Here is a 25,559-nt window from a genome sequence, read left to right on the forward strand (position 1 = left end):
AGCCGCTCTCAAACTGAAATGATTGAAGAGAATCCTCATGGTGTCCCTGACTGGAATTCAGGAGGGAGTGTGTTTGCTGAAGGTCACTGGGAAGGTGACTTAAAGGGGAAACAGTGAGAGAAGGAGATATCTGGTTTTATTTATCTTTACCTATTTTTTGTTGATTTGACCTCAATTTTATACCTCAGTGTCCTACTTTGTGACTTCGACAAAGTGATTAAACTTCTTTATGAATCTTAGGAATAAGGAATTGATGTTTGCGTAAATTTAGACTTTTTTTTTTAAATTCCGAATTTTACTTTCTTCTCATTCACTGCCTCAGGTAAAATAAATAAATAAATGAATTCTCTTCCCTTTTGATCTTCATTTCAGGTTATTCAAAATGTATGGCTGACAGCCTTCAAAGGAGCGATGCAGGCACTGGATGTTTTATTCAGGATATTGCTGCTCTGCCCTTTTGTATAGCTATTTAAATTGCTATGGTGGGACCTGAAAGGTTATCATGGATTTTGCCAGCAGTAAATGACAAGTCCTAATATATATGGAGAATGTTCTAGAAGTACTGTAAATGTCTATTGCAACCTCTGTCTTATGGAAGTTTGTTTTCCACGTAATGCTAAAAGTTCAGTCTAAATTCTGTGGGCAGACAAATCCAGGTCTTACCTCACATGTAATGTGCGAAGTTAAAATAATTTAAAATGCAATTATGAGTTGAGAATGCATTAAAAAGCACATAGTAACTTTTAAAACAGATTGTTTTTAATAATTCTGTACCTTTGGGACAAACGACATTCTCTTTTTATGCCCACCCCCTTTAGGAGGTCCACTTCTGTTTTCATTGGCTGCAGTGAAATCTTTCAAAGATCATTACCTTAGTGCCCCCTAATGAAATGTAAATAAAATGAACGATTACAGCTTGATTATGGTCCAGTATTTATGAGGCTCCTGGTAACTTGCTGCATAAATTTAACTATGTGAGTAAATTCTCTTAGGGACAGTCAGTGTGAGAGTATTTTATTTTTCTTACCCATTTTTTATGATGTACTAATTCTTTTCACCTCTGGATTCTTTATTGTTGTTTCTGCCCTAGAAGAAGTAGGACCCTGGAAAATGCATATATTTTTTTTTCTGGATGACTTTTATGGTCCCTGTAGGGTTCAGACCAGACCTGAGTTGCTGCCTGATTCTGACCTGTCAGAGGAACACTGAAATAAAGGAACATAGCTTTTATTTTTGCTTCCTGTACCCTATCTATCTCCCCACAAAGAAATGTCAGCACTTCTCTTGCCTGCCCTTACAAAAAAAGCATGTCAGATTTCAAGTCTGTTTTGATGAAAGTCAAAATGTAATGGGTTAACAGCATCCACTGATTACCTGGAAGGCTCAAGCATTTTGAGTGTTCTATTTTGTCATCTAGACACAGGAAGTTAGCCTCCCATTCAATTTGCTACTGAACACTACTTTTCCCTACTGCCTCTTCTTTCTAGAACTGCTGTCATGGCTGTTTTAGTCAGCTTTGCATCACTGTGACCAAAGGACCTGACAAGAACAACGTAGAGGAGGAAAACTTTATTTTTGTTCATGGTTTCAGAGGTTCAGTTACGTCAGTCAGCCCCATAGTTGTGGGCTGAAGGGAGGCAGAACATCATGGTGAAAGGGCAGAGTGAAGGGAAGCAGCTCAGGACATGACAACCAATAAGCAGAGAGACTGCTCTGCTTACCATGGCCAGAATATAAACCCCCAAGTCACACCCCCAGTGACCTACCTCCTTCAGCCATACCCTACCTCCCAGTAGTAAACACTTAGTTAATCCATAGCAGTGGATTAATCCACTGAATAGGCTCTAAAACTCTCATAATCTAATCACTTCACCTATGAACATTATTGAATTGTGACCCAGATGAACTTTTAATATTGAGTCTTAGGAATTCCCCTCTTCTAGACCCAGTAGCTTGTGATGTGAGGAGACTGCATGGGAGTAAAACTGACAAAGATACATTGATACTTATTCAATACTCATTCACTATTTCTCGTGGCTTGGAGACTTCTTTTTTTAAAAAAATTTCCCTAGCAAAATGTAAAGCAAAATGAAGTATCTACATTACAACATTCTTATATAAAGAAGGCCATCCTCTTATGTATGACAAATGTCACAGGTTCCATTTCATTACGGGTACCATGTTAGTGGAGAAGGTGGTGGGTAATGAAGGAGCCTTGGACTTCAAACATGCTCAAGGTCTGAGATCCCAAGTTGGCTGAGCAGATGGGGAAGAAAAGGAAAAGATGAAAACCCATGCCATATTCCTAGTTAGATTCCCTGCTACAGAACCAAAGACTGAGTTCTGTTGGAACAATGTAAGATAGATGTACAATGTGATTCCAAGTTTTACATTACCTGGGAAGGGATGTAGCATTACTGCCATTCACATATAAACTTTGTATAATGTCACCAGAGATGGTTTTTGAGTAGTTCTCTGCTGTTTGGTTATAGAGGTATCCGAATGTGTGGTTTTGTACTTCTTCATTCTCACCTCCTGATACTCAAAGCCTTGTGTTGTCCCCCATGCTCCTCAGCCCAGGCAGGGGGAACAAAGCATTTCAGTTCCCCTCTCTCAAGGAAGCCCACAGCTTTCCTCTGGGGTACTTCCCAAGCTGCATAACTCTTATTGGTGCCACAAAGGATGCCAGTGGGCTTTGGAATGCCAGCAGTGGACAGACAAAGGAAGCATGGCAAGCTGCACTTCTCAAGGCCGCCCAGACTAATTCTGATTTCTGATCTCTTGTCAGGAATGGTAACTAGGCCTTCCTTTACTAAACCCCCAGTTGAATTTCATTCAGCCTTTACCCTTTGTGACCATGCTTGTAGCAGTCTCTAACAATGAACTGTTTAATTCATTGAGTGCCTCCTACATGTGAGTTCGATATCATGCACTTAGGATAAAATGGTGATCAATATAGGCATGAAATAAACTCCCCTTATGGAAGTTTTATTATCATATATTACTTTAAACTTATCCTAATTGTGATACATGCTACAGATAAAAGATGTGAAATATTGTAGTATAGGGCAATGCAGTATTCTGATTTATATCAGGGCAAGCAATATTTGAGCAAGCCATATTTAAGTTGAGGTAAATACTTCATTGTGATGAGGTAGCAGACAGGTATTTTTTTTCTGAGATAAAATCCAAGGAGTTTGATTTCATCACAGTCTTTCAGTTAGTTAAAATCATGGATCCCTTATGTATATATTTAAATCTAACAGTCCTGACCAATCAATATGCTTTAGATGGTTTTTAGGTGTTACCAAAAAAATGAACAAATAGCTTGTCACAATGTCTAAAGTGTTTATAAATCATAATCCACATTAAAGGGAAGAATATTGAGACTAAGCAATAAATCTCATGGTAAAATGATTGAAGTTGGAAATGTTGGAACTGGAAAGAGATGCATCACTAGAGAAGGAAGATGACTATTTAGGAAATAGAAGAGTAAAATCTGAGTTCAGAACGGCAAGCACTGAGTCAGTTCTTTGTGACAGAGAGTGATAGATGGTGAATGAGGTGTGGAGTCACACCTCCACAACTACAGTTTAGTTTAGAAACCTAAGTGCTTTCACTTAACCCAAAGAACATAAGCATTCAGTGTCCTAAGTAGCACTTGGGTTCTTTTGGTTTTGTGTTTTTGGTTGGGGGAGAGCAGGTATTTTAACATTGTGTTATCAGGATTAAGTAAAGCTAATGGATTTGAATGGATCTATACTGAATTTCATATGATATAAATATAGACTATATCTTCCACCTTATTTTTACTACTTAAGGAAGGTTCATCAAATTGATACTTGGCAAGGCCCTGTCATAAAATAAAGAATAAAAAGGACTGGGAACGTGGCTCATTGCTTAAGTGCCACTGGGTTTAATCCCTGGTTATCCCCTGACACACTCAAAAAAATGTAGAATGTAGTTGGGAATGTAGTTCAGTGGTAGAGCACTTGTCTAGCATGTAAGAGGCCCTGGGTTCAAACCAGTCCTGTAAAAAGAAATCCTCTTTCAAGCAGGTGACCCTGGCCAAGTTAATTACTACTCTTGTATCCCTTTTCTCATTTGTAAAATGGGAATAACAATGCCAATGGATTGAAGTATCTGAAATTGTGGCCTAAGTGCTCAATGGTAGGTATCATTTCAAGACTAATTCTAGAAATTAATAATGTTAAAAATGTTTTCAAAAGTTTTGCAAGTAACATTCTCCTACATGAATTTTGGCTGAAAGAAAAAAATTCAAAGCTACAACTAGAGATGACTTAGAAGATAACACTGATCATCTCAAATACTATAAAATTTACTTCCATATCTGCACAGGAGAAATTAATATTTTGAAATTTTTTTAGTATATTTCTATGAAATGCATTTTCTGTTTTCTGATGGCCCATCTCCATGTCGACCTCAGTGATCACTTGACATTTGCAAAGTTCATTGTTGGAGATATTACAAGATGCTTACTCCAACATCTCCTAGTATTTCTGGAAAGAGGTTATTTTCACACTGAAAGATTATAATTTGATTTAGCTATTTCTTCTGGAAGAAATGGGAATAATGGAAGTATTTTCCATTCATCAAAAAATGGTCTTTGTATTTTGGACTTCATTCTCTTGTTGATTTTCTTTTTTAGGTGTATGTCATTTTCTCTCCACCGTTTAGTTAATGGAAATAGACAGGGTAAGGCATCGTTTTCCCTGTTGTTCTTATAAAATATCTGAAGTCCAAGCAGATACAGTGATCACAGAGTTAACATAAGGATAGTCTTTCTTCCCTTTCATCTCTTTTTTTGGTCAATGGAACTTGAGATATCATGATGATTGTCAATATAAATATTGTTGTTAAGGCAAATTAGTTTGGGCCAACTTGTTCATTAATTCTCTTTCCTTCTCTTCCTCCCTTTCTTTCTTCCGCAAGAATATAACCTATAGATTCTTTTAGATAAAATTCTTTTTTTTAAACCAATACAATATTTTATGTGAAAACTGGGAAATACTAATCTTGTTTATTTCCCATATTTGGCACATAGCAGGTGCTGAATAAATATTTGCCAAAGAAATCATGGTTACCCAACGTGCAATATAAAGAAATGATATTTGTTTTTTTTCATTGATCTGCTTGTCTCATGGCAAAGATGGCACCCAGTAATATAAGTCTGGCACTTTATTACTGTGACTTCAAATGAAAAAGAATTTATATATGGACAGGTCATTTATTATGGGTTGTCAGGTCACCATAGCATTTTATGATAAAACAATTGTGCTTGATTTGTAAATATATCAAGAGATGACAGGGAATGAAATTTTGGAAAGATAATTTTTAAAAGAAAAATAGTTCTTTGGTGACCATGTAAACATTTGTGTCCCTGCAATTCACATTGCCTTCTCCAGATTTCAAAATCCAGTGTCCACAAATGTTACAGATAGCATTTCCCTAAGAGTTTAACTGTGGCATAGCCTTTTTTCTCATCACTAATCCACTTCATAGATGTCTCTTTAGTGAAGCATTCAGAATGTGAGTTGACTCTGAAGGGTACAGTCGTGCATGCATGGAGAACAAGGGTGGAGCAAACACCCCTCTGCCTTTAGCGGTCAACTGGAGACCTGGAGGTGGAGAAGTTTTGTATTTATTATTGATAAAATTATCACAGGATGTCAGGTATGAAAAGTGTCTTATTTATGTAATTCACAGCTTGAAAATTTAAAAATTTAGAAATTAGATATCATTGTAATAGCCTGTTACCAAGACCCTTTCTCTAATGAGGAATGCTCTGCATATATGGGGTAGACCTCTTGAAGGAAGATAGTGTGGCTTATAACAGATCAGCCCACGTGTAATGAAGCATGACAAAAATGGAAAACACACTCCATACCCCTGCTAATTTCTCAGAACAGGAGTTAACCATGGTGTTGTCAAGTATGGAATTTAGGAGAGCCCTTTTATCAGCTATAATTGCTAGAGGGTTCTTTGTAATTTGTGAAGCCTTTTCAGAAGTCCAATGTCATTTGCTTTAATATTTTTGTCTGTGGCAAATGATGTCATTCAGAGTTCTTCAACAGGTGCCTCTCGCTTACCTTCTGGTTTATGTATCTGATATATATCTGACTTTATGTAATGTATTAAAATAATTTTTGTGCATTAACAAGAAAAATGCTATAGTTTATCAAACAACTCATTGTCCATTCTGTGATCTGGAAAAGTATAGCAGGCTGTAGTGGAAAGAATGTAGTAGTTGGAGTCAGAAAACCTGATTTGAAATCCTAGCTCAATCACGTACTAATTGTATGATGTCGGGCAATTGATTGATTATTTTCATCACAACTCATGAAGTCAATCTTTTTCCTTTAACATTCTGTGCTTTCAGTGTATGTAAGTTCTGTATTTTTCCACAAATTTTTCTTTTTTTTCTAATTTTCTTGGTACTGATTTCACTCAGTTTTTTCTACTTTGCTTTATTTATCTAACAAGTAGTTATTTGAGTGCTGTGTGTGCACACATATATTCTTATGTATTGCCTCACGTGATTCATAGAATGAGACTGAGTTTAAATAACTTTTTAAAGAGTGCGTGTATTTAAGGAGAGTTTGAAAGCTGTAAAAACATCTAAAATGGTCTCTTTTATGAGAGATGCAGTTTGAGACTATAAGGAACTCTCAAATTCACAGGCTTGGAGGATTTTTACAGACTGAACACATGCATGTAACCAGTACTTAGGTCAAGAAGACAAGATGAAATTTGTATGCCAGAGCCCTCTTAGTGCTTCCTGTCACTCCTTTCCCCACTGTACTCCACTCTTCACTACCTCAACCACAGTCCTGATGTGTAATAGCACAGTTTGGGTAGAGCCACAGCATAGGTACACTTTCTTTTCCCCTTAAAAAAAAAAAAAATTGTGGTAAGCTCCACAGTTTAGCTATTGTGAATTGTGTTGCTATAAACATTGATGTGGCTATGTCCCTGTAGTATGCTGTTTTTCTCACGGTTCAGGGGATTGATTGATTACAGCAAAAGCTGTGCCCTCTGAACCTGGCTGCAGCCAAATTAAAAAAAATATGGTAAAATATACATAGCATAAAGTTTCCATTTTACCAATTTTAAGTGTATAATTTACAACCATCCCTATCCATCTCTAGAACTTTCTCATCTTCCCTAACTAAAATTCTGTATTATTACACACTGAGTTACCTTTCCTTCCCCCAGCCTCATTTGCTTTCTATGTCTATGAATTTAACAGCTCTAGACAACTCCTATAAGTGAAGTCATACAATACTTTTTCATTTTGTTACAGGCTTATTTCACTTAGCATAATGCCTTTGGGGGTCATCCATGTTGGTGGTATGTATTAGAATTTCCTTCATTTTTAAGGTTGAAAAATTTTCCATGATATAGCTGACACCACATTTTATTCATCTGTTCATCCATGGATGGACACCTGTCTTGCTTCCACTCTTGGTCATTGTGAGGAAGGCTGCTGTGAACGTGGTGTGACCCAAAATACATGTTTTGAGTCCCTGTTTTCATCTGGGGGAGAGGGAATAATCCCTGAAGTGGGATGGCTAGATCCTAAGGTCATTCTTAAGTTTTTTAAAAATTGCCATGCCCTTTTCCAAAGTGACTGCAGTGTTTTACTTTCCCAAGGGTAGTTACACTTTCTTCTGTTCAATGTGATTGTAAAATTCATCTTACAATGAATGTGGCTATGGTTCATTCATTCTCATTGGTATGCAGTATGCCATTTTGTGGCTGTGCCACAGTGCACTTAGCCATTTTATGTCAATAGGCATTTGGGTAATTTCCAGTTTGGAGTTATTTGAAATAATGCTGCTTCTGTTTAAATTTTGTAAAATTAGGTCTTAAGATTCTTTGGATTTGTTGAGCCATTTTATTTTCTTCTGGGAATAAAAAAGGTGTTAAGGTGTTAAGTTGAACATTTATACAACTCACAAAGCCTTCTGATAATCTTGGTGTTACAAGTGACAGGATAGCCAAACCACACTGGCCTATGAGAAGGGATTTGTTGGACACCGAATTGGAAACTGTGAGTGTGGAATGCCTTGATACATGACTAGAACAATTTAATTAACAGCTAATTTCTGCTCTTGTCTGTGTTGGCTCTGCCCTTTCAGGTAGAATATAGGTACTATTCTGGTGGTCACAAGACAACTGAAGATATGTAACCTGCCAACTTCAAATACAGCAAGAAAATAATCTCTTTTCTTAATAACTTGTTTGTAGCCTGACTTCAGTCATATACATGTCCTCCAAGCAATCTCAGGATCAGAGAATGGACCGTGCTGCCTGGATTAGACTCAAGTTGAGGAATGGAGTTAAGTTTGACCCAAAATCAATGTAACTAGAGGAGATAAGTGCTATCATCAAAGCCAAACTGGAGTACAGTTGCTATAGAATTGGAAAGAAGGTGCCAAGCCTTTGAGTTCAGGGAGTACCTTGCAGGAACTTGGCACAACCTGATCCGTGGCTGCTAATGCTCTTGGTCTTCAGCTGCTTGGGAAAAGAGATTTTAATTGCAAGCCTGGTGGGTATCATAAAGTTTCACTCCAGAGTAAAATCTGAATCCAAAGAGTAGTTTAATACCAGCTGGGGGCTTGAGGTAGAAAGGCAGCACAAGTGTTCACACCAGGGAAGTATCCTGATCTATGGAATGTGGCACTGCGTCCTGGAGCCTGTATCACATGAAGAAGAGGATGCACATTTGTGATCCCCCTTCGTTTTCAAGTGCTACTCTGTACATTGCCTTTTATTTTATTTGCTTGTTTTTAATTTTCTTTCTGTTTATAAAGATTTCAATTCACATGATTAATCATGAGGGAGATATTGTTGTAAGGAAGAAAATTACTAAATCTTAAAGAGATGGAAAATGGTTCACCTCTCTCCGCTTTTTAAAATACTACTGAGTCTAGCTGAATATGGTAGATAATGAGTGCAAGGAAATTAGATGATGTTTCAATAAAAGTGAATACACTGAAATTCAGAGATACAGCAAGGAATTACTAGTATCTCTGGCAGCTAATCTCTTTTCTTTATAACATTAATTTTTATTCTTATCAAAGTATATGTAGAATTTAAAAAATTAAATAATGCTGCCAGGCTTATGAAAAACTGTCATCCTGCCTCACGCCTCCCACCTTCCAGTCCTGCTTCCCTCAGAGCTCTTTAATAATGTTCTCCACATTTCGCAATAATGTATTTAGTTTGGTCTTTCTTATTTTCAATCTTGTCCTTTGTATGTTGACTTGATTTATGATACCTGAAGACTTAACTCTTGTACAACTTCATCCCATACCATATTATTTTTCCATTCCCCAGTTCCCCTAAATACCGATAACACTGTTAAAAGTATGATTTTTGGGTTAAATTTATTTTTAATGTTTATGGTATTTCAGTTAAATACATCTTAATTTCCAATTGCAACTACAACAAATTACTGACTCAATCTCTTAAAATAATACAGATTTATTATCATATAGTTCTGGGGATCAAAAGTCTGAAATGAATTCTATGGGGCTAGACTCAGAGTCCATTTTTCTTTTGGAAGTTCTCTGGGAGAATCTGTTTCTTCCCCTTTGTAGCTTCTAGAGGCTACCCTTAGTCCCTGGTCCTGGCCACATTACCCAACCTTGGCTTCCACTGGTGCTGTGTCTGACTGACTCCCTTGACTCCCTCCTCCCCTTTGTGAGAATTCTTGTGATTACATTGAATCCACAAGACAATATAGATGCTCATCTCATCAACAAAGTTCCACTTGCTTTGTAAGATAATATATTTTTAGGGCCTGGGGATTGCAACATCTTTAGAGGAGCCATTATTTGCTGTCCATAACGTGGGTTATTTGTGTGTACATTTTTCCACCAATCATAATGACTTACTTTATAACTTTGCATTTTTCCTGGAGTTAATAATTGGGGTATTTTTCCCTTTGCTAGATTTTATGTAGCCGTCTTGGATCCTTTCCATATTCTGCAGAAGAGCGAGGATGCCCTATTTTTACTTTCCACACTATCAAATGCATCAGATAGCCTATTGCTGAGTCTTCTTTGAAGTGGCCTCCTGAGCTCTCTACTTTGTGGTCCCAGCTGGACGGGGGCTCTGTGGCCTGCTGCATGGCAGCAGCCTTTTGGGGACTCTCTTTCACCATGGTTTCCATCATTCTGCTGACTCCCTTCACCTCTCTCCATGTACTGCCCTTTCCTTGATCTCATGCATTTCTTGAATGGTTTAATTCTTGACTCAGTTGGAACACACACTCTTCAGTTTCTTGAGAAGAGGTGTGCTGGTGGTAAATGTGACACCTTAGATATCTTAAAATATCTTTAACAAGCTGTGTGAATGCCAGTGATAAACCCTCTGACTAGCAGGAAAAGGCCTCTGTTGTTTGGAGAGAAAAGAAGAGGAGCAGGAAAGGGGAGGGGAGAGGCTAATGAGAATATGAATGAGTGAGAGAGACAATGAATGAGAGAGAGATGTGTGAAAGAGTGGAAGATGCTTCTGTCCTGATCTTTCCTCATCAGGGCCCCCCAGCACAGAATCATGTCCATCATTTTTTCCCCCTCTCTCATGTACTGGCTACAGGAAGAAGTTTACTACATGTCCTTCAGTGGATGATCATATGCAGGCAGCCTCATGTTACCTGCCTTGTAAAATGATGGAGAGTCCTTAGAAACCATTAACCAGCTTCAAATAAAGTCCTGGTTGAAAAGCTAATTCTATTTATTAAAAGAACCACCCCCCCCCCAATCAAACCAGTTTCTTACATATCAGCATCTAGAACATGAATCTGATTCCCCCTTTGATTGTACCCTCCTCCTGCTTTACCCAATGATTCAGTTCTTATGAACCAAACTTAAGTGCGGTTCACCTTTGCATCCCCATAATGCCTTGCATTATAAAAATGTTGAATAAATATTTGTTGAGTGACTGTCTATCACACACGGGTTTCTTGATGTCCATCAAATGAGCCAGGCTTGTTCCAGCTTCAGAGTCTTTGCTATTGCTGTCCCCTTCCCTCCCTGACACTTCATGGGCTGGCAGACTTCTCTGTTGAGAGCCACAGCTGAAGGGGCCCCAGCAAACTTTCAGACTGCCAGCTGATGATTGGCTCACAGCGCCCCAGCAACATCTAGCTGATTGGCTCCTCTGCGGTGATGCTCATTGGGCTGTTTCCTCACCCTTTCAGACTGCCAGCTGATGATTGGCTCACAGCGGCCCCAGCAACATCTAGCTGATTGGCTCCTCTGTGGTGATGCTCATTGGGCTGTTTCCCTGCCCTTTCAGACCATGGAGCTGCTCATTGGGGGACTTTTTTGGCTCTGCCCACGGGACCCAGCCAATCGGCCTCAAGAGCAGGAGGATTGTGGGAGGTGGAGAGGCTTGGGGTGGTGGGAGAGGCTTGTGGGAAGCTGGTGGTGGCAGTTGGGCTCTGAGGGTTTTTCCTGAGGAGCTGTTTTGTTTGGCGTGTGTGGTTCTAAAAATAAAGTTCGTTTCTTTTGACAAGTGGCTCCTGAATCGTGCCCAGCCAGACTGCAGCACTTCTCCCTGCCAATGAAGTTTGCATACCAGTGTCCTCAGATCTGTGATCCAAAGACATCTTCTATTCCCTGACTCTCTGTTGCCCTGTGACCCTGCATTATCAGAAATGAACTTATCCTATTTATTTTCTTGAATTAATGGACTCTATCAACATGCCGCTCAGTCTCATCCACCGCTGTATCTCTTGCACCCAAAGCATGTATTGCTGAATAGAATTTTTTGAACAAATAATATCAGCTATTGAAAATGATAGTGTTCATACTTCTATTCAACTCGTACTATGTGATAAACCTATATGTGATAAAAGTACAGTACACATTCACCTTCTTTGAAAGTTTTCTTCAACTGTGCTTGTCTTTGAAGAATAATAGATAATTGAAGACAGGAAGTGACGGTCACTTTCACTCTTGGTTCTATATTTTGCATATTTCTTGTAGAATCTTTTTTTTTTTTTTTTTGATACCAGGGATTGAACTCAGGGGCAGTTGGCTACTAAGCCACATCCCAGCCCTATTTTGTATTTTATTTAGAGACCAGGTCTCACTGAGTTGTTTAGCCCATCACTTTGGCTGAAGCTGGCTTTAAACTCATGATCCTCCTGCCTCAGCCTCCTGAGCAACTGTGATTATAGGCTTGTGCCACCACACCCAGCTCCTTGTAGAATCTTGAGTCTAGGGAAGGGCAAGTAGGTGTGGGTCTGTGACTATCCTGTGGAAGGAACTTTTGGAGGCTTGATGAGGTTCCTCTTCAATTTTTTGCTAGAAAAAAATTCAAACATACTAAAGTAGAAACAATGGTATAATCAACCCATCACCCAGATTTAATAAATAGTAACCCATAGCCAGTTTTGTTTTATATTTATTATCTTTTATTCCCCCTTCCCAGATTATTTTGAAGCAAACCCTACACATATTATTTCATCTATGAATATTTTTGTATATTGCTCTGAAAGATAAGAAATTAAAAGTGATCATGATCTAATATTATACTTAAAAATAATTGATGAGTTTCATCAGGTATCCATACTGTCTATTTGCATTTGTATATATACATATTTACATACACAAACATATATTTAGTGCAAAAGGCATTAGTGTGTATAATATCTGCATTATACTGATTCTTTTCAGTTTTAATCAGTTTCTAAGTGGTTTTTAGTTGCCTGTAGATCTTTTATTTACTTATATGCAGTGCTGAGGATTGAACCCAGGGCTTCACACATGCCAGGCAAGTGTTCTACCACTGAGCCACTACACCAGCCCCGATTATTTTCTAAATATTAGATTATGTGTGTGCATTCCATTTCTGTGATATCAGGACCCATAAAAAGTTCGGACTTTGCAACTGTTGTTGTCATTCTTAATCTTTAAATTTCCTTCCCATCCCCCTGAACCCATTAAAAATTTTTAGGAAACCAGTCATTTGTTCTGATTTTCACTTCTAGCTTCTGTTGATCTCTGTGATATTTCTTAACATGTTCTTTGGCCCTGTGTTTGAGGCCGATACTTGATTATATCCAAGAGCAATGTAAATTTTTGGTAAGACTAATTCACCTACCTGTGTTTCCTCAAGGGAAACACAATGCCTGGTGCCTCTATTCTGGGTGTCTTCATGCATTGATGAGCATGGCTCAGATAGACTGCTTTATTTGGGTTTGAAAATTGTGGTATCCTCCGTCTGTCATCCCTTCCTTATTACCAGTGAGAATGCCTCTCTAAAGAAAATCACTTCCTCATCTATGAGATGCAGTTCATAGGGAAAGCATGAAGATGCTTGATTCTCCTCCTTTTGAACTTTTCCATATCAATGGGATAATTCTCTAACATCCTCCAAAAGTGATCCTGCTATCTTCATTCCCTCCCATAATTATCTCATTTTTGTTTCATATTGTGAATGAGAGAAAAGTTGTTTGGGTTTTGGTCAAAAGAGTAACATGTTTGAGAAAAGATCACTCTGGAGTTTGTGTCCCATAAAGTGTAGAGGGGTGCCAGGGAGGAAGTGGAGGGATAAGTTAGGAGGGAATTAATCTAGCTAAAATACAACATATCTTGGATCAGGGTGGTTTAGGTGGTGAGATTCTGCATAGTTTTCATCAGAAGAAAGCTTATTTGTGGACAGGAGGGTGTGAGGAGAAGATAAGTTTGCTTTGGGATATGTTAAATTAGGGATATTACAAGGAAATCCATGTGAAAGTGTTTTGTGGTTAATACACTTAAAATCTGTGTATAGAAGTCTATTGAATTATATCCTAACATGTTTCCTGAAGTGCAGTGCTTCCTTAAAAGAATGTGATGATTTAACTCTATTGCTTTGGTATTGATAACTGATTTTTTTTCTTTTATCATCACTTGCATAACAGTTATGCTTTCAAACCTTCCCTGACTTTCCTAAGTTGATCCCTCATTCTTTGTATTCCCTAATATCTTTGTGATTTCTTCTTGTCATGCTTCTTTACACTAAATTCGACTTATTTTATACATTTCTGTCTGTTTCCTTATGGAGCAGTGACTATCCAATGACTGCATTTCTAGTACAGATTGTTGCCTCTAAAAGGGGAGCTGGTTAGTTCTGTGCACTTGGCAACTAGTTACTAACAAATATCACAGAGAAAATTGGCAGAGAAGGGTTTATTTAGTAAAGGGTTCTAGGAATATCATATAAACCTCCACTAGCCCATGGTTACCTTGGTAAAGTTAGAAACAGGTGGCTCTCAAGGTCACGTGACACTGTGAAAATGAGAAAAATGGGAGTAAAAGCAGCACAGAGCCAAGTGGAGGGTTGGCAAAGTGGGGAGAAGGCTGGCTTTCAGCCTCTGTTTTTCCCCTCGCCAGCACCCTTGTGCAGCATACACGGAATAACCACACATGGCATTCCTGCCTATGAAGGTCTCTGAGATAAGAGTAAGCACTCTAGGGTCTTTTATCCTGGCTTGGCTTCTAGATCTGTGGAAAGATAGAGTTTGACTGCCACAGCCTTTGAAACAACTACTTAAACATTATCACTTCACTCAGGTGCTATGCTGTGTTTGTGTGTGTATGTGTGTGTGTTTGTACACACACGCATGCACGTGAAGCCTTTTAAATGCTTGAGAATTAGAATTCTTGATAAACTTGAGTTCTAATTTGTTCCAGTGTTTCTTCTCAACAAACCAATGGTTGCCAAATTTTTAAAGCATTTTAAAATGCATTAGAGGAAGTGAGTCAGATGTGTTCTTCATATACAACAATGGAAGTACACTTAGTTCCAACTCATGAATACTGTGAAAAATTGCGTTTTTTGAATAAATACAGGATGAAACTTTCAGGCTTTCAAAGTATAGGTTGTCTCTTTCCTTCCTAATCACATTAGATTGCTTCTGTAAAGTATGGAACACTGAGATGTTCTTTAAAGCCAGCTTTTCAAAAACAGAGACATGAGCTCCTGTCTCTTGCATTTCCGGTTGGTATTTTCTCATCTTGAATTTTGCCAGTTCACACAAGTCTGTGTCTCAAGACAAGGCTCACCTTCTCCCAGATTCAGTTAGTTTGTTCCTCTTGCTGATGATTGCCGTGTAAAGAAGAAGAAAAAAAGAAAATCTAATGATTTTCTTTTGGCACTGTTCCTCATCTCTTGTGGAATATGAGTGATTTTGTTAACTCCAAGGAAAGAGTAAGCTCAGTCTCCTAGAGGTGGCAAGATTCTGTTCCTGAGCATCACAGGGATGTAGAGAATAGCTGACGTTTGCTAAGATAAACTCTTTTAAGTATGACACTGTTGCTTTATTTTTCCCCCCAGTCTGCATGGTGAAAAGAACTCTTCATTTCGCTGAGGTGAAAAGTGGGTCTGTGAGTGGAGCGACTTTCTTAAAAAAAAAAAATCAGAAACCAATTACTTGATATGCAGAACTGCAAGCTTCATTCTCTTAACGAAATCAGTGCAGTGTGCACCGCCGTTAACCTGAAGAAAGCCGCTGACAGCTCTTGATTACGCTAGAGGTGGAAGGACCCAAACTTGCAGGATCCCCCTCCCCCTCGAGAGGTTGTTAGTCCAGTCCTTTAGAGAGGTTCCTTTTGGCTCTCTGTCATCACCAGGACGCTGGCAGGGAATGTGTGTCATGGTTACAATAGAGTGTGGTAACATATAACAACCATGAAAGCCCAGCGGGAAAGGCTACAGATTCCGGGGCTGACCTTGGAGTAAGTATTGTCTGTCTTTAATATTTTAATGCTTTCTGCATGGCACTAGCTTTCCGGGCGACCAATAGCTATTTAGCATTTGTTTGTAGTGACAGCCTCAGAGCACTGCAGTGTGAGGTGGAAGAACATGTCTTAAATGCATGGCATTTGGTTTCAGCTAATGTGCAAAGCCAGACCCAGCATTTTGCATTGCAGTCAGAGGAAAGCACTGCTGCATATTTAAAGTTACTAAGTAAACCTCAGTTCTGGAAACATCTTAACAGCTCATTGTGAAAGAATGTCTCAGTAGGCCATGGTGTATCTGTCTTTTTCTCTTTCTCTCTTCCTGTTTGTTTATCCTCATGATGTCTGTTTCTAAAGAAAGGTCTCTGTCTGCATTGAATAATAGAAAACATTACAGTGGATTAGAGTGCAAGGGAAGGGTTATTTGTGACAGTCATTAGATATGATCCATGTTTTATCAGTGCAACAGAATATTAATGAACTGGAGTACATTTAGAATCCTCTCTGCAGAGTCTCCAGCCACTGCATACAGTGTTTACCTAGTTGAGCTCTGTGTTTGCTTAGCTGTTTTTTTTTTAACCCATTAACTCATCTCACTGCCTTCTGATTTGATGTAGCTATGTGAAAATGTCCACATCTAATTTGTGGCGCAGAAGTTAGACATCTGGGATGCAGGAAGTGTCAGCAAATTTTTATTTTAAATCTGTTAGTTAAAGATGCAGAAGCTGTGGGTTAGTGTGTGCTTGTAGATTTAAAATAATAAATAGTAAATTATAAATCTCATAGAAAAATATAAATATCCCTTTTTCTCATTTACAACACAGATACGATACTATATTTTCGTGAAATCTGTACAGTCCCTATGATCTTATACTGGGCTACCTTCAGGAAGAGACTGCAGGAAGAGAGATGTGCCCAGTTCCAAGTATTAATTATTCCTCTTGAATTCTATAGATGCATCACATGAGAGGAATTAATAAGAATTAATAATTAAATTAACAAACTTATAAAAGCACAACATTCTGAAATGAATACTTTTTAAATCAATCCTTGCTCCAAAACTGTGCACTGATTTTACACTAATGAGGATCTCACTTATGAAAAGTTAGAGGGCTTTTAGAACCTTCTTGGTAGATGTGACATTCATCATAATATAGATACAGACATTATTTACCCTTCGCCATTGGTTTTTCTCATCTTCAACCTCGCCCTAGCATTCAACCCTTGCTATCCGTGTGGAATATTTGGGTCATCTATGCTTCTTCCACTTCCTCTTCCTCTCCCTTACTCTCTGGAGACCCACCTGAGAGAGCCATAGTTCTGTATTAAGACCCAGGAGCATTAACCCCAGATTGGCTTTTACCTCCAGTTTTTGTGCCACTTCCTTGATTTCTTCAGACTGACTTAGTAGATATCAGTTCATCTTCATCCTTTACTTTTATTTTGAGTATCTCATCCACATTAAGAGGATCATGAGACATTATAGTTCTTCTTTTGTACAATACAAATTTAGTATAGCAGGCATTCCATTTTATAATGTGAAAGATTGAGGTTTGCTACAGGTTTCATGACTTTGCCAATGGTGACAGGACAAAGGAGTCAGCTAACACAAGGGTTGCTTGGATTTTGATTTGTTATCCGACCACTCCCCCTTGGTTTAGCCTCAGCCCTGGTAGATATAATTGTTAAATTAGAAGAGCATACACAGTAGAATAGAGGATCACTCTTACATGTACTATTAGCATGTGATTTACTTTGAACACTTTGTTTACCTTGAAATGTAAAATTACTCTTAAGTAAGCATAGCTAAAGTTGCATTCATTCATGAAGCTAGTCTTTGAGTAAATTTAGCTTCTTACCACTGCAGAGAATTGTTACAATGAGAAGTCTTATCACTGATTTTATTAAAGGCAGATTTAATATACATAATTTTAGTTGTTTAGGGACCTTATAAAAGGGCCCTAACTCACAGACCAAATGTCTAGAATAGTTTTTGGATGTTCCCTCTTGAGACATTATAGTTTTTCTTTCAAGAGAGTTGATTCCATAGGCACAGAAGCTATGGATCATTCATTACATGAGCATATTTAATACTCTGTAGATGCAATTCAGAATTTCCCATCTCTGTTATCAATGACATGGGGTAGTTACTGATTCCTATTTCAGAATGGAAATCCTAGACCTGAGATACCACATAAACAGGTATTTCAGAAATTAACGAGTCATTAATTTATGACATCTATGTGCCTCTGCCTGGCTTTCCAATTTCTGGAAAAAAGAATGTCATTGTGTCTTTCCTTTGTTCTTTTTACTTTTTCTGTGTTTAATGTAAGCATATTTTGCTTCATAGATACTTCTTAGCACATGCGTTTTCCGCTTGGAGACAGGGAGTGGCGTCAGTACCTATGAGTGTCTGTTTTAGGACTGGAAAGGATAGATAAGACTGTACAGTACTTAGATAAAAGGACAGACATATCATTGGACATCCTGAGAACTTTCCAATGAGCTGTTAAGTTTGAGTACTATTAAGTTTACCTCCTTCAACTAAGGAGGTCAATTCCTTAGTTTGCCAAGTACTGGCACTAAACCAGAGAATGACTTAAAAAGTTATCAAACTTTTTGAAATACCTTATTAAGTAAAGTAAAGTGTTTTGAGCAAAAATATTATGATACATTTTAAGACAAACACAGCCAACTCTCAATTATCCATATAAAGGGAGATAACGATAGCATTAAGAATTTGCAAATGATAGTAAACCCAGATTTTAGTTTGGTCGCTGTTGCCAATGCTCTGTGGCAGTGAAGGACACAGTCAGGTTGAAATAGCCACTGTAGCTCTATTCTATGTCTGTTCTCTAAGATAAGAAAGCATAGTGTGATGTGGAGTCAGAATGTTCTATTAGAAGCACACTGCACTGTAACACAAGTATCCATTACTTACTTCACCCTCAAAGTTGGAAGCAGAATACCTAACTATTTCTTAGTTTTATTCTTCCAGGTAAAAATAGTTGGGAATTCACTAGTATCAAATTTATACTTTGATAAATCTGTTGACAAAATTCCAGTAAGTAAGGAACCTAATTTAAGTTAACAAAGAGGAGATATGGGGCCAAAAGAAAAAAAGTAATGAGCTCTATTCCAACCACCCTGAGATGAATATTTGAGAGTTGGTTGCTGAATATGCTTGGTGGTTGGGATGAATTAGTGCAGGAATTACAGTGGTTCATTGATAGTTGAATTTGTAAAAACATCTCTAGAAAGTAAAACAATTCATAGCTACATATAGGAATTTTAAGTATTTACTATAAGTATCAGCATAAGCAGAATCTTGTATCATCACTCCTGAGGATTAAAAAAAAAAATTATGTTGGGTCTTTATTATAAGGAAGACCCACTTTTCCCTGCAAGGTACTAAATATATCTATTTTATATGAAAATATTAGTTACTTTGCTTTTTAAAACTACAGTATATTTAAGCCAAATCTTTATTTTCATTGCCTGCTAACCTCTTTAGTTCTGCTATGGATTTACTGGAAGAGAGTATACCCAATATAAAACGGATCTGGATTTTCTTTGATGCAAAAATCACATGTCCAACGTATCTGCCAAGTTGCTTTGTGACAAAGAAAAGGCTCAAATAAAAATGGCAGCTGTAGTTTTTAAAATGTAAATTTCAGCAGGAAGCCTTTAACTTGTTCTGTATTTTAGAGCTGAAAAAGGGCAAGTGATTAGATGATGACCTTAGTCATATTGATAATCATGCCATAGTGATTCTGGCTTAAAGGGAACACAGTCCCTTCAATGTGCTGTGCTATTTTTGATGCAATCATTTCTCCCACTTGGAATGACATTATTTTAACTTTCAGTCTCACTCCAAGGAGCCTGAGTCCAACCCCATCCAGCCCAGGCAGTCCTTGTAGTCCTCTCTTCGCTTTTCACTTTTGGAGGTAAGCATTCTGCAGGGCCTGCTAGGGCTGCTTAGTTTCTGTCCTTCTGGGCCCACCACGTTTATCTGTGCATTCTGAACACTGGGATACACACCTAACAGCTTTTCAATTGTTGCCCTCCACTTAACCTAGAGTGAGGATACTGGTTGAATTGTTCAGTCCGTGACTTAAAGGCTCATGGAAAAAATGGGCTTATTCCACGTAGAATATTTCACTTGGTGTTTTGTGGTTAGTTGTTACAGTTTTTCTTACTGCTTTCTTAGGAAATGGTTTGCACTAAATTTCATAAGTTTTGATCCATGTCTTATAATAATACAATTTATTACAACATCTAGAAAATATTTCCTAATTGATGTTAGTGTATCATAGTTGTCACAGACTATTTTGTACCCTGCCCCTCACTCATAGACGGATTTAAACTCATTTTTCTGTATTACAGAAATTTTCCCAAGGAACTCTTCTTGCATTTTCGTATAGGTTATTACAAGAATACATAATAGGAAATACTGTTAGTACTATATTATGGTACATACATTCTAATAGACTTTTTGTGTTGAATATGGCAGGTCACCCAGTATTCAATCAGAAGATATACACAGAATACTTAGCATCCCTCTCCATTTTTTTAAATATAATTTTTATAACTTTATTCTTTTATTTACTTTATGTAGTGCTGAAGATTGAACCCCAGTGCCTCATGCATGCTAGGCAAATGCTCTACCACTGAATTACAACCCCAGCCCCTCTCCTCTTTTTTTTTTTAATCATAAGGAAGAAAGTAGAATCAAACTTTTTGTTGATGAGAAGAGCAACTTAAATTATTTTTATTAATTAACACTCTATTTTATATATGTAAATGAATAAAAATGTGCAACTTATGCCCAGTTCCTTTAAAATACTAACTTACAAGCTTTGGATGGTATCAGTGGAACAATTTCACACATTTGTTTCTCTCATATTCCTAAAATAAGACTGCACTGAAATCTGTAAAGAAAGATTGACTAGGGAAATGAATTAATGACTTTCAACTTTGGTGCTGCTCTTCTGCTGAGGGGATTACATTTATTGTTATAAAAGTGACTTTCAACACAAAAGTTCTGTGTAATGGCTTTTGTAAAGCATCCTCTGAATGCAATCAATCCTAAAGCATAGGAATATTTTCTTCTCTATCTGGAGAATTCCATTGCTCTTATAATTTGACTGTTTCTGGTGAACCAATCACAAGAAATTGAACTGTCTTTTGAAACTTTTCCCTCCAGTGTAACATGTCTTCATTAAATACTTAGATTTCCTTCTGTATCCTTCCTGAAAACAGTAGGCTTCAAAATGAAGATGTCTATAGTAGAGGAAAAAAAAAGAATTTGATGAAATGCTGTGAGTGCAAAGGAGTGTGATGTTCTGAAGAGTATTTTAGAGAAAAGCTTTATGGAACTGGTTGTGTTTGAGTGGATCTTGGAAAATTTTGGGTGTTCATTCTCAGAGGGTGTGGGAAGGACAATATCAGAGTGAAGAACAAAATCAAGGAGGTAAGAAAATATAGTATGTTGTAGAAATACTGTGGGCTGCTGAAACATAGGTGGGTAGAGTGGAAGAAAATCATGGAATTGTAGAGGGAATGCTTTACATTTAAAAATAAATTTGGGACCATGCCATATAGGACATGTTTGACTTATATTTTTGAAGCTTTCAGGAGTCTTAGAAGGTTGTTTTGTTTTGTTTTTAAGAAAGGAAATGACCAGTTTGAGCTTAGAGTGAGGAAATATATCCCTGTAGTATTGAGAATATATTGGATTTTTGGCAGAAACTCCAAGTAGGATGCTGGTCCTGAATTAAAACAGTTACTGTGCATGAAGTTACAAGTTTCAAAGTACTTTATGGTTGGCCAAATAGTTTTTATGCATAATTTTATTCAGTTTAAGCCACCCAACCCTACTGAGATAGAAAGGAATATTCTGTTGACAGGTGGGAATGCTAACACACACAGAGATTAAGTAGTTTAACTACAGCCTAGGACTCAAAAATGAAGCCTTGCGTCATTCCACTGTGACTAACTTAAGCTGTCCATACTACTTTGATGATATTATATTGAATTTTAATGACCTCATTTAGGTAAACCTTGTGACCTCCTGTAGTCATTTTTGTTTCCCTAGTATTTCACTCAATACGTGGAATATAATGCTTGAGGAATATTTATTAGGAATGAAAGACAAATAGAAGATATATAAGTTATTTTACTACTAACAAATTGGCCACCAAAGGAAAGTATAATGATGACTCAAATACAAGCAAATTGTATTTATCACTCAGACATAGGTTTTGGGAGAGGATCTAATCTAAAGTCATTTAGGAATCAGGAGGCCTAGGCATCTACTTATAGCTAGTGAGAAAGAAAATAGCACTGAGGATGGTATACTGTCAAACCTAGACGTGGCACATATCATGGCCACTAACACTCCATTGCCTAGATGTAGTATTATGACCACACCTAATGAAAATTGGCCTACTTGGAGCTAGAAAAAGGAGGAAATAAGTTTGGTAACTTGTTAGCAATCTTTGACCCAGAGGTTAACAAAAGACAAGTGTACATAGTAGGTGTTCAGTTGGTAAATTTCAACAAGTAATTGAAAATGAGATTTCTAACTTAATGACTTGATTGGAACCCAAGAGAGCAAACTTAGGGAGGGAGGACAATAGTGATGAGTCATGCCTTGAACACATTGAGACAGTTCTGGGTAGGCTTATGTGGTTAGTAGCTCAGAACTGAGTGTTTCTGTTAGTATACCCTGATATTATAAATTGTAGGAATTCAAACATACTTGTGGCAGGTGTGGTGGTGCACACTTGTAATCCCAGTGGCTCTGGAAGCTAAGGAAACAGGATCACAAGTTGAAGGTCAGTCTCAGCAACTTAGCGAGGCCCTAAGCAACTCAGGGAGACCTCTCTCTAAATAAAATATAAACAAGGGCTAGGGATGTGGCTCAGAGGTTAAGTGCCCCTGGGTTCTTAAAAAAAAAAAAGTGTAATCCAAAAACATTTTTGCATCCATATACAAGTCTTTACCCCTGCCCTCCTTGTATTTATTTCAGTGAATCCAAATTTTTCTTTGTTCCTTTTCTGTGAGTGGGGCTTGAAGGTCTAGGAGAGAGTGACAGTAGTGCCCTTTTGAGGTGCTGACATGGAGGGTTTCTAAATATGGCGGTGGAAGATTCTATTCTTTTCATAGTAAAGCCCTGGAGGCAGCAGTGCTGAGACCTGAGTCAGCTCTCCATCTCCAGCAGGCCTCTGTGGACTTCTCCAGGTCAGGCTTCCTGAAGCGTGGCCAGTAATAAGAGATCTGCAATTTTCAGGGAACAAGACCAGGCTCTGCCGCATGGAGGTTCCAGCAAGGCAACTTTTGGCTCAGTAAAAATTTTCTGAGAAAGCTTTCTGATCAGGAAATGGGCTACCTCACCATACCATCAGTTTCAGAGAGGCCAAGTGTCCCCTGAGATGGAATGATGTAGAGCGCATTCCTACACTGAATGAGTATTAGACTACATTATTCTCAAAGGTCCTGCCATCTTTAAATTCTGACCCTTTTTAGAAAAATCTTCCAACCACCTAAAAAAGGAAGCAAAATACATCATTCACAAGTGAAAATGCATAGGGTCCAAATATCATCAGTTCATCAGTTACCAGTGTGACCAAGAGCACTTGTAAAGACCTCATGGAATTGATGCACACCTCCACTTCTGAGCAGCCACAGCCACACAGAGTTTCCCATGATCCTCAGTTCTTAATAAATGGAGTACTGCTTAGAACCTCTTTATGTAACCATGGCATCAGTGCCTTCTGAGGATTGTGCGTATGACCTGTGACAGCTCTTAATCTGGACTGTGCTTAGATAGCAAGATTCCAAAGAAAGCCTTCACTTTACCTTCTGCGTATCCTCCCTGGTATTTAGTGTGCCTCTCCTCAGTAGGGAAGCTGGAATATCTGGAGTGTGTCCTGTTACTCAGCAATCATATTTCTGTGGTGGATCAGCGATGGGGCTTCCTATCTCCCCTTTGTCCCCCAACCCCCAAGTATGACAGCACGGAGCACCTGCTGCCTTCCAACACACTTCCTCTCTATTTTACTGCTCCATGCTTTTCTTTTTCTCTCCATTGGTTCCTGGAGTCTCAAGGTGGTAAACACAGTCCAGCTATGCCAGAGTTGGCATAGAGAAAGTACCCTGTTTCTTCTCATGTCTCCCAGATCCCTCTCTCTGTTTCAGCTGTGACTGAAAACACATGTGCCACGTTGCTGGTAGTGGGTAGCATTAGCCTCAGTGAAGAGTATTGTCATTGTGCTATAAACACCACGAGACATGTTTTGTCTATTTTTTCACACATGTCTTCACAAGACCTAAAATAGTGCCTGACACACAGGAGAGGCTCCATAAATATGTATTGATTGAATGAATGAATGTGTAACTGCCTGGAACTCAAGCCTGTTCTGATGTTTTCACCTGTGTTCAAAGTATGACATACAGTCGTGCATTAGGGGTGTTTTGAGAATAGTCTTGACATCTTGAGAGGTAGTGCTCATACTTTGATTCTTCCATAAATAGTAAAAAGTTATAGCCATCAAAATATAAAAACTGACCAGGTAGCAATTATAAATAAAGCAAGGTTCAAGGACAAAGTATAAAGGTATGATTGATGAAAGGAAGACCCCAGAGTATATTAAAGACTATGCTTGGCTAGAGCAAAGGACAGAAAATGATCTTGAAGTCATGATATGTCACAAGCTGAAAAGGAATGATAGATAGAATATAGGCTCCATGGGGCAGGGACCTGTGCATTCCATTTATAGCCATCTCTCTAGCACTTGTAACAGCACTTAGTGTATACGGAGAGACTGAGGCTTTCAATGGTTTGACTTAATGGCTTGTTGACTCTTTCATAATATAGAAGTGGTACATGTTCAGTAGAAACATTTATTTGAATTTTCAATTTGGATTCTTTCCTGGGCTAGCAAATACATGGTAGGACACTCCCAAGTGATGCTGGGGAGGGGCCAGTGAGCTGTAGCTTCTGGTCGGCCCTGTGATCACATGGGGAAATAATGGAAACTCTACTGTGTTGCTAAACTGTGATGTTCAATAGATTAAATGTGTTAAATCTGTTTTTATTAGAATTCAACCCCACTATAATTTGAGGGCCATTAGTACTAGATACTAAAGATATTAATTAGTTGTCAATGAATGTACTTTGAAGCAAGTAAATTCTGAATTGGAGATTTGGGGGGATTACTTTTGAAACAGGAAAGCCTTCAATGAATCTGCATTTGCTCCTGGTAATATTCTGTCTCTGCTGGGTCACTGCTGCCCTTTCTCTATGAGGCTTCTGTTCTCCAGACCAGCACAGAGCCCCACCTGCCTTCATTCATTCACGTTACTTGACTCACTTGAGCTTTTTGAGTTTGTGACCCCACCAAACTGAGTCATGGTGCCTTAGTCAGTGTCAACATCTCCAACACACAAAGCTTTGTGACCTTGGGAAAGTTGTGAACTTCTTGGGCTCTGTCTTCATCTACGAATCCTCTACCTTAGTGAAAACATGGGAACAGCAGCTTATTGATGTTCAGTGTGGTCACTGTGTATTATGAAGAAGAGGACCTGTGGTGGTCTCAGTGTGGTGAACAGGAAAGGTAGACGGTTACCATAACAGGAAGGGCATCAAGGACAGATGTCACCTAATCTAATCTTGCCAGAGCTGGTGCATTGTCCTATTGCTGCTGGAAAGGTTATTGGATATCCACAGCTGCCTGAATCCGCTTCACTTCACTGGTTGCCATGGTGAGGGTGAAGTCAATATTCACGAAACAC

The 25,559-nt window shown here is 38.3% G+C and overlaps 1 protein-coding gene across 13 annotated transcripts in view; it reads left to right on the top strand.

Annotated features, from left to right (window-relative positions):
• The window catches only part of Mast4 (microtubule associated serine/threonine kinase family member 4), a 565,691-nt gene that overhangs the window by 344,363 nt on the left and 195,769 nt on the right, over nt 1-25,559 (top strand). The window contains exons 1-2 of one of the 13 annotated variants that reach the window (XM_046456194.2): nt 8,979-15,758; nt 19,628-19,708. The exons of 11 other annotated variants lie outside the window; for them this stretch is intronic. In XM_046456194.2, coding sequence (XP_046312150.1) covers nt 15,712-15,758; nt 19,628-19,708 — 128 coding nt within the window. In that variant the 5' untranslated portion in view covers nt 8,979-15,711. Of the gene's footprint in view, nt 1-8,978; nt 19,709-25,559 lie in introns of those variants that run through there. One more of the 13 variants, XM_058583084.1, reaches the window with a different exon arrangement.

Source organism: Marmota monax, unplaced genomic scaffold (genome assembly GCF_021218885.2).
Source record: "Marmota monax isolate L192 unplaced genomic scaffold, Marmota_monax_Labrador192_F-V1.1 WCK01_AAM20220418_F8-fsc00130, whole genome shotgun sequence".
In the NCBI taxonomy this organism is placed as follows: domain Eukaryota; kingdom Metazoa; phylum Chordata; class Mammalia; order Rodentia; family Sciuridae; genus Marmota; species Marmota monax.